We start from the raw sequence: 10,496 nt of genomic DNA on the forward strand, positions 1-10,496 counted from the left end.
GGATGACAACACCGGTGGATGATCCTGGGATCCTTTCCATTGTAAATGGAGCGTGACTGATATTTAGGACGATACTGATATTTGTTATTTTAAAAATATGATATTGCGATATATTTGTCGATATCTTTTTCTTTTTTTTAAAGAAGACATAAAATAAACATAAACATTTGTTACGTGTACGGTACTTTTTTTTTATCCCCTACCTGAAGCTGCACGGATCAGCTGCTTGTTGCGTTTGGTGGGTTGCGAATAGGGAAGTTGCAGAGTGCCCTCTGGTGGACAACTTATGCAATATTAACACCCACAACGTGGTTGAAGGGCGTTTCTCTCTTCTATGTCATTTATGAGCTGTTACAAATGCAGATACCAATAGACTGGCATACAACTAAGTCAGTCGGGCTCTAATTATAAGGATACAGAGGGTTAACGACAAGGTTCAAACCATACCTGAAAGTAAAAGGAAAGACTTTGCCAGAGCAGTTTGGAAACACCATTCTTTAAACAAATAAAACTGACATCAACCTTTACCGGAATGACGGGACAAAAAAAATTTGGCACAGCCATCCATTGGCTCATAAATCAAGCATACAGCATCTAATAAAAAAATGGACTGGAAACAGTATGATGCACAGACACACATGCTTTCCAGTTTCACTAATCACTAGTGTTGTGATGACACAAGACAGAAAGAGTCATGAAAAACTTAAATGTTGGGCTAAACACCACAAAGTAGGAAACTCATTCCACATTAATTTATTAAATTACATTCTAGCTGCTGAAAATAAGTGACTGTGAAAGATGGTTGTGATTTTTCAACAGTTCATGCAATATTTTTGTTTAACTCAAAGCTGAGAGTCTGTACTTAACGTCCATATTCACTCTGTAATAGGGGTGGGTTTTAATAATCGATTTATCGATTAAAATCGATTCTGGCTTGGATAACGTGATATCGATTCATTAAAATCCTGAATCGATTTTTTTATATAAATGTATTTTGCCCAAAATTCAAGAATCTCAGGTGAAACGTCACAAAATTTTGACAACCACCAAACATTTAAAACAGTAAATGAGAGCAGGTACACGGCTTCTGCACAAAGACGTAAACACAAAGCGCGGACCCGCGGATCAGAATCAGTGAGATGTCGCCTTTCTCACCCGACAGCACGGACACGGTCTGAGCTGAAAGCCGACAGCTCGCTGATTCTGATCCGCGGGTCCGCGCTTTGTGTTTACGCCCTTTTTGCGCTGATTCTAAAGCTGTTAGTTTTATCTCTCTCCAAACAATATTGACCAAACCAGCAGCAAAAGAAGATCCCAACTACGCTTCACAAAAACATCGTCATGGACTCCCTCTGACTTTTTCTGTTTTGCTTCCACCACAATAAAATCACACTTCATGCACAGCTCTCTCTCTCTCTTTCTCAGTGTACTTCAAGAACAGTTTCCTGTCTATTCACGAAATCTGTTTTCTGCATTATTCGCTTGCTTGTTACGCACAAGTCTACCGTTATTTACAGCGCTGTCGGCCACTGTTTTTTTTTTCCTTTTACTTACTTCCGAAAAGAAAACCTAATTTCTGCCATTCAATAGGCTTCTGAACAAATTTAAACTTTTTAAAATTATACAAAATGCAAAACGCTGTGTCTCTAATAAAACCACTGTAACTTCAGAGGTAATGTTCATATGTTGATTAATGGTTTTCTTTCGTTTTTGATGTACTGCAGAATATTTGTACAAAATCCCAGGCCAGGAAAACCTCCTTCATGTTTTTCTGTGTTTTATCTTCAGCTACTTTGACACAAAGGCATCTGCTGTGATGCTCACACCTTTGATAAAGTCTGGAAAGTGTCAGCTTCCTTTTTATAGATACAAAAATATGTAAATGTACTGATCTGAATTATAACATTTCTGACTGTCTGAGGCAAAATTTCCCAGATTCGAATCGAATCGAATTGAATCGAATCGTGGATCGAATCGATTCAGGACCCTGTGAATCCGAATCGAATCGAATCTATTCTAGAAATCAGTGACGATACCCAGCCCTACTCTGTAACACTTGAATTTGTTTTTGTGAAATCTTTAAATGAGAAAATGTGTTCTCTGGTGTGTTGACAAGCACTTATTTTGCTTTCACGATGCTTGATCTGTTCATCATTCTTTAGCTGCCTGTGACCAGCCATTTCAAGTCATCTCACAGCAAACCAGCACACTGTCAGCTGGATTTGGCACACATGAGAATTCTGTTAACGAATTATATTTATAGCTCACATTGAAGGTGGTAAAAATGTACTATTAAATCAAAAATTATGCTTTATTGTTTTGATTTATTGTTCTGAGTTCAGTCTATGTGGTTGTTACAATTGTGAAATAAATGCATATTTCAGGCATTTTATACAAGAACTATCTAAAAAGGGCAGTTTCACATTTACAGAATGTTTGAACTGAACACATTAAGGTGTTTTTATCTGTAGCTGTGTTTGTTAAACACTTTACATTTTTGTGGAATTATATGTTTTGTGTCTTCTCCAGATTTGGCTATATCTGTTTAGAAACACATGACAGTGTATATAAACTCTTTCTCAAGGATTATATCATGTAGCCATGATTTTTGTCCTTTCTACATATCTTTTCTGAAATGTGTTTAAAAATACTTTGCAGGCATCCAATAAACAGACAAAGTTTATTGCAGAATTCACTGTTTCTCCCAAACAAGTTGGTTTCTAAGACTTTTTTTTTCTTGTGCTGTAAGTTAAATGTCAACTCAAACTCTGACTGCACACTTTGTTTGTGAGATATGATTTCCCACACTTTCACTCTAAGAGTGACATTCATCCTCCCGAGCAGTTCCCATGCAGGGTCATAGTTTTGACTGCTCTCTCTGGTATTTCATTCCATTTTTTATGTTGTAGGCTGCCTTTTTTTTCTTTTGCTATCACAACAAGCTTTTAAAAAGTTTAAATCGGCGCTTTGGATAAATGCCGCGTCGTGTCTTTCCAACGAAACCGAAAGGATGGAGGCAAATGATTGATTGCAGAAGTTGTCCTTGACTTGATCGGACTGGAGTTTGGTGAAATCCTAAGCCCGGCGTCAGCAATCCATGACGGGGAAGGAAATAGGAGCAGTCAGTTTGGTAATGTTGGAAGCCACGGAGCGCCACATCGGAAGTCTACCCGTCGCCGTGTTAACGTCTCCGCCACAGGTAGTGCAAAAGTACTGAAGGGGAGCCAAAGAAAAAAAAAAGTGAAAGTTTGGAGCTCACCATGAGCGAAGACGGTCACGACTAGAGATGGGTTTGCTCGTCTGAAGATCCTGCAGAAAAACATGATAAATGGTAAGCGCAGTTTGAACATCTGGTGCGTACTTACGCAGTAAATGAGCTGCTGCTGATGAAGCGTGCACACCGACGTATATTAATGTGGTTATTTCGACTTTGGTCGAGATGTCAGGTGGCGCAGACAGCTGGAAACTGACAGATGCTTTTAACGCACTGTGCGCCTCAGCGGGAGCCAAATTGAGCGATGATTCGTGGCCTGTTTTCCTTGGTTGCGTGTGAAGAGTTGTAACACTGCTCTCTTTTCATAGTGTCTGACTGGAACTCTGCTCCGTAGTGTCCTGGTGGCTGTCTTGTTGGCCTACTCCTGTGGGAAAAGTAGATGTAACTATAAAGAAATACTGGGCTCCTACAGAGAAGTCATCTCCGTTGAACTACAGAATCTGGTATGATTGCAAAGTTTATCATAAGACTGTGGGATTAATTAACTGTGGTAGATATTTAAAAATGATTGTGTTTTAAGTATTGTATTGGCAGACATCCCCACTAACTAAACTACCATTAAATGCAAGTTCACTGCAATCAGTTACAGCTGTGATAAAGCTTGTGAGTTAATAACATGTGCTAGGCTGCCCTCCAGTGTTTGCTCTTCAAGTAAAGCTCTTTCTCCCCTCTCTCTTTTGCATCACAAGCCAAATAAATGTCTTAAATAACTCAACACTGGGCTTTTTCTTTTGCAGAATCTGACTGTTTCAGCGAATAAATTTAAAGAGAGAGACCCTTGTCCCTCAGGAAAGGTAAGTGGCACTACATTATATGCACTTTCAGCACCATGGACAGGGTAAAAATGACAACCTGCGTGGCACATGTTGTACATTTACGTTTGGGTAAATACAGAAGAAGTTTTCAACCTTTGACTGACATGCTAGATGGACTATTCCACCTTTTTAATTTTCTACACGTTTGGGCTGTTATCTCATGGCAGGCACGTCGCATCCTGGTTTCCATCTATGGTATGACACAGCAGATGCGGTGTCAGGGGAGTGGCAAAAATCAATCTGACCTGGAGAAGCCAGTTGAGAGCATGGAGCAGCTAATTGTGCAAAACTGCCGTCCCCAGTATTTGGTAAGATGACTTTAATGTGTTCTTCTGAGCCCCCAGCACCACCGCACAGTGAGAAAACAAGCCAAACCGCTCTTGTGCTATTTTCTTTTTCCATTTTTTTCAGGGAAATAAAACCTCTTGTTCAGCTGTCCAGAAAATACGAGGAAAGAAGAGAAAAAGGATGAGGTTAATCCGAGTTATCAAGGCACTGATCACTTGCTGGCAAAAACTTCAAAGTGTCTCTGTGCTTTAAAAGTAGGAAATGTATCTCCCTGGTTCCTATAGGCCTGTGCTACTTTCTCATGAAGACATAAGGTGAATTTACACAGTGTTCCTTGCTACAGATAGCGAATATTACATGTGACCAATCAGTGACTGTGTTTAGACAGCTATTTTTCAAAAGCAAAGTCATGAATGTTTACTGTTGTCAAGTTCTCAGTGTCTTGTGTATTAAAAGCTACACCAGCATCTGCATGTCAGCATTGCTACATTTTATGGAATAGCTTTATATAGTAAGCAAAGATAAGCTAAAGATCGACGCGTTCAGATACTTTTAGACCATTTTAAAAGTTTCTCCTGTTGTACAAACTCTTATGTTTTGTGTTTGCAAACCACATGTCATCATACCCAAAAATGTTCTTATGTCGGTTATATAGTTGAGTATATGCCACATAATAAAATTTGTACATGTTTGATTTATACTATTCTGAAGTGAGCCTATGCAGTTATTGTAATAATGATATTAATTAATTAATTATTATTATTAGGGGTGCTATAGGTGTATCAGCTACAATAGACTTTTGTTGCAAGATATTATATAACCATCCTTTTTTTCATTATTTTGATTAAGGAATGAATGTTAGTGTTACAAAATGTCATTCAATAAATATTGCACAATGTCTTTATTGTAAAGAATGGAAACATATAGAAGCTTGTTTCTGTCAATCAAGATTTTTTTTATTTTAATTTAATTTTTTTTTGTTAGTCAAAATTTTCAGGTGATGTCTTGAAATTTTCTACTCATGACAAATCACTCAATTTTAAAACATTTAGTCAGTAACTTGACGTTTTGTGAAAAAAGTTCTAACTTAGCTTCTAACTACTTTTTTTTTTCTGAGTGACGGAAAAAAGCTTCCATAAAGAGGTCACAAGAAAAAGCTAAATGTGAATAAAGCAGATATTAATACATGCTGGCTAAATCATTATATTTTAAATAAAGTGTAGCAAAAAAAACCCAACCAATCTGCTATTTATTTATTAGTGATCTGCTCTTAGCCACTTTGTAGTTTGCAGTTGTGATGGACAAGCTGATAGATGAGGTCAGGCAGGAGTCTCTGTGTACTGTGATGTTTGTAAACGACATTGTGATCTGTAGTGAGAGTAGTGAGAAGGGGGATGAGAGCCTGGAGAGGTGGAGGTGTGCACTGAAGAGGAATGAAAGTCAGAAGAAGCAAGACATGTGTGTGACTGAGAGGGGGTAAAGGTGAGGATGCAAGGAGCAGAGGTAATGAAGGCAGACAAAAATATAGGAGGTGGAGGTGGCAGAGTTGAAAATGTTACGATTTTCATTTGTGGTGACAAGGATGGACAAGATTAGAAATGAGTCTACTGGAGGGCCAGCTTACGTTGAGTGGATTGGAGGCAAAGTTAGAAAGACAAGGCTGAGATGGACATGCGCGGATACAAGAATGAAGAGGAAGAAAAGAGCAAGACCACAGAGATTCGTGGATGTAGCGAAGGGGAGCATGCCAAGGTTTGGTGAGACAGAGGACGATGCATAGGGTGAGATCTCTGGCGACACCTACAGGCAGCAAGCAAAAGACGAAGTGCAAATATAGATAATATACAATAACTATACACATACACAAATCATATAATACATCTATATAATTATTCTATTATACATAAACGATTTATAACATTTTAAATTTATTAATTAATGTATTTAAATTAAAAGTAGACGGACACAAATGTGTTTCATGGTACTGTTTCCGTCCGGAGCAAGAAATTTGTGGCACAACTTCCACCATACGAACGACTCGAAACGTCAACAGCTGGATGTATGAAGTGTGGCTGTGAGAAAGGCTATTACACCGAAGTTACTAACACAGTGTAGCTTTAAAAAACTTTTTTGCCATGTTTTCAGTCATCGAGAATCGCATCAATTGAAAGTATTAGCGTCAAAGCAGCAGCGGCTCTCTGACCTTTTGAGGAAATCCGTTTGAGTGATCTGCATTTAACAGGTGAGAGCAGAGTTTAGTTAGTTAATTCGTTAGTAGATTCACGTTAAGTACCCCTTAAAAGACATGGCCAGCAGCAGCAGTGGTAGTGTGGACATGGATCCAGATGTTGCCCTGAGGCTTTTCGAGGAGGGAGCTACCCTCGTGCTGCTGGGTGTTCCTCAGGGTACAGAGCTCGGAATCGACTGCAAGAGTTGGCAAGTGGGTCCTCGTTTCCGGGGTGTTAAAATGATCCCCCCTGGTCTGCACTTCCTCCACTACTGCTCGTCAGGCTATGGAGGACAAATTGGCCCGAAGACAGGCCTCTTCCTCTCTCTCAAACCCAGAGAGATCATACTGGCCAACTGGGACGCCAAGGAAGAAGATCTGGACTTCTCAGCCTCCAAGAATGAAGAGGAGTTGAGTCGGATTCGTGCCAGCTTGCGCGAGCTGGATCCTTACCTGGGCCCCTATCCCTATGAGGTGATGAGGAAGTGGGTGTCCCTCACTGACCGTATCAGTGAGGAAATGGCCAAAAACTTGCAGCCTCTCTCAGGTCGAGTATGTGCATTCAGTGACGTGATTCCCGAGCTTCAGTTCACACACACCAAAGACAGGGCGGAGCAGCCGAGGAATGACACGGCCTGTCAGAGCATGAAAGAGGGGCTTGACAGGCTCCCCAAGATGAAACAAAGGGAGGGTACGGAGTTGCGCTTCTCTGTCATCCCTAAGAAGACCTACCCTCCCGGGGCTACGCCGGCTGAGATCACCAAGTGCAGCATGGACCTGAGCTACGCTCTGGAGACGGTGCTGGAGAAGAACCACATGCAGGAGGCTCTTAACGTGCTGGGTATGTATCACATTTGTTAAAAATGGGTTACTCTTGATTCATTATGCAAGAAAAAGTACTGACATTTAGCCCCTCTCTCAGGTGAGCTGCAGTTTGCCTTTGTGTGTTTTCTCTTTGGAAATGTGTACGAGGGCTTCGAGCACTGGAAGTGCCTCCTCGCTCTGCTGTGCCGCTCAGAGGAGTCCATTCTGAAGCGCAAGGACCTCTACCTGGGGCTCATCGCCGTGCTCTACCACCAGCTTGGAGAAATACCTCCTGATTTTTTTGTTGACATTGTATCTCAAAACAACTTCCTTACCTCCACGCTGCAGGTACATGCACAAATCAGACTATAGTGTTTGTCACTTGATGCTCCTTTATATCTAACTAAATAATATATATTCATCTCACTGGTGCAAAATTGATTTTAGATGTGAACTAAGATGTTGTGATATTAAAAAGTTAAAAAAATGTGTTCTTGCAAACTAATCTTAAGTAATTTAGGGTCCATTAACCAGTATCACACTTTTCAACCAACAAGCCAGAAGATCAGCCTTTTACTTGCTCCTTGTGTGACTTTATTGGCCCACAAAAATGACAGTTTAATTTCAAGATTATACTATAGGAACATATAATTTTTTATTAGTAGATTCAAGCTGTATTCAGACTACATTGTGATCTGTGGACAGAATTAGAATTGAGTACATCAGAGGGACAGCTCAGGTTTGAGAGTTTGGAGAGGGAAGGCTGAGATGGTTTGGACATATGCAGAGGAGGGATAGTGGCCAGATTGTACAAAAGAAGCTGAATATGGAGATTCATGGATGTAGTGAAGGAAGATATGCAGAGAGTTTGTGTGACAGAGAAGGATGCTAGGGATAGGCGGAGATGGAGGCAGATTATCCACTGTGGTGACCCCTAAATGACGCAGCTAAAAGAAGAAGATTATTAGGAAAAAAGCTGTAAATAAAGGTTTAAAATAAATGTAGTGGAATAAATAAAATGGAAGTCAAAGCAGCTAAAAACAGTCGATCATTTCGGTCAGCTCTGTTCAGGGGTAAATCGGTCAGTGGAAACACCGTCACTGGTCCAAATGGGTCAGCAGCTGGGCTATCAACTTTCCCAGTAGAGTTTTCTGCTGGCCTTGGGCCATTGGCCTGTTGGTTATGTTGAACCCTGCATTTGTACTACTTAAACCCCAGCGGGGATTAAACCTGGGCTTGCTCCACACTTTGCATGCTCTTCTGGTTAAATGTAAAAAAATAAATTATAAAGATAATAATTCGTATGCAACGAGAAAGGGATGTTTAAATTGCCAGTGTGTTGAATACCTTTCACAACACTATTTTTTTATGGCTGGTATCTGAGGACAGTTTATAATTCGATCCGTACAACATACGTTCATAATCCTGAATGATCTCCACGACACACAGAAATGCTTGCAAACAGAAAATGGACCACAGTATCAAAGCATCACCTGAATTTTTACAGATCACATTTACAGTTACCAGTTTATAAAATTGTTTGATTAATTGTTCTTCACAGGATTTTTTCCAGTTTGCCATTGGGCCTGGTGTAGATGCCAACCTGCGTAAGAGAGCAGAGAAATTCAAAGCCCACCTGACCAAGAAGTTCAGATGGGATTTCGATTCAGACTTGGACGACTGTGAACCTGTTGTGGTGGAGCTGCCTGAAGGTGTGACAGTCGACTGAAACTACTCAATGGACTCTCCTCACCGAGAAAAAGGAACACAGAAGGAGATCCACAAAGTATCTTATGCTACAGTCACACTAGGGAAAACAGTGGGTGGAGACGACGGCACGACCAAACATTTTTGCAACTGACTGATCTCATTGGCTTTCAAATAGTTGCTTTGAAGATGGCGACCAAGTCTGTGATCACTTGCAGACAACTGCTATCTTTAAAGTGGATTTGGTGATGGTGATAAAATGGCAATACATTGAAATTCACATTATGTACTTACATTCAGAGTCCAGCTAGGACCTGATAGTTTTGAAGCATAATTTCAGACATTTCTACACGAATGGTGACACAGCTGCTGCAGGACGATGATTCAGCTGCAGAGTCACATAAGCATTCGGCAGCCTCACATTTAAATTAGCAGCTGGCAAACAGTTGCAGAGAGATGCAGTGAAGTCTGGTTCAGCAGAGACTGACTCAGAAAGATTGTGTTGTGTTGAATCTGTTTGTGTTCATAAATTAGACAGCATACTTTCTCCAGTCTGTCTGAGAGTGATTGCAGACAGAACCTATTCAGTCATTCAGAGGCTGAGCGTGTTGTTGGTCACTGCGACTGCTTCCAGCTGTTTGCTACCATCATTGTCTTTCTCCTAGTTACAAGGAATCCTCATAATGTTAGTTTGTGTAGCTCTATTAGTTCTTTTGCAGAGTGCATTGAAATGATCGTGTGTGAGCTGCACTACACCTGTGGGAAAAAGCATACTCACAAGATTTACCAGGTTTTCTGAAAGGGTTGGAACTCATAAAGTAATGATTTTCTTGTTAAAGTACTGCTTTGTTAAATTTTGTTTTTATTATATTTCTTTACTGTAATCAATTTAATAAAAACAGCACTTCTGAAACAAAATATCCACCTGTGTCTGGTGGTTTCTGTCACTGTTGTTTATCATTAATGAAGCTTTCAATACTTGCTGCCATGTCTTTTCTCTTTCTCCTCCACTAGATGGCGCACATAGGCTTATTTACAGCTTTAAAGCTGCTCTATAACACCATATTTGCAGATTGTCAGTTCCACAATCGATAAAAGCTGCTGTTTTTGGTGGGAAGGACTTGTAAGAAGAATTTCATACAATTTAGTAGCTTTTTTTTTTTTTTTTTTTTTTTTTTTGCCTGTCCCGTTTGGCTCTTTTGCCATCAGAATTGTTGTCTAAAGGCAAAGAAAGATGCCCAACGGATTTACTTTACCAAATTGACCATCCCAGCCTTGCCGTAATGGTCCATTTGATTCACCTTTTATTGTTTATTTTATTTTCACTTACTGAATACGGGACAGACTTGACTGGGGGAAATAAGGAGAGAAAGAAAGAGGG

At 40.1% G+C, this 10,496-nt stretch overlaps 1 protein-coding gene across 1 annotated transcript; it reads left to right on the top strand.

Moving 5' to 3' along the window:
• The first annotated feature begins 6,385 nt into the window (after window positions 1–6,385).
• On the top strand, window positions 6,386–10,001 carry aar2 (AAR2 splicing factor). Its single transcript, XM_026153977.1, has 3 exons — window positions 6,386–7,445; window positions 7,527–7,756; window positions 8,970–10,001. The coding sequence occupies exons 1-3, from the start codon at window positions 6,683–6,685 to the stop codon at window positions 9,135–9,137; spliced, it is 1,161 nt and encodes a 386-aa protein (XP_026009762.1). The 5' UTR covers window positions 6,386–6,682; the 3' UTR covers window positions 9,138–10,001.
• Window positions 10,002–10,496: the final 495 nt, after the last annotated feature.

The sequence above is a fragment of the Astatotilapia calliptera genome, chromosome 20 (genome assembly GCF_900246225.1).
Source record: "Astatotilapia calliptera chromosome 20, fAstCal1.2, whole genome shotgun sequence".
In the NCBI taxonomy this organism is placed as follows: Eukaryota; Metazoa; Chordata; class Actinopteri; order Cichliformes; family Cichlidae; genus Astatotilapia; species Astatotilapia calliptera.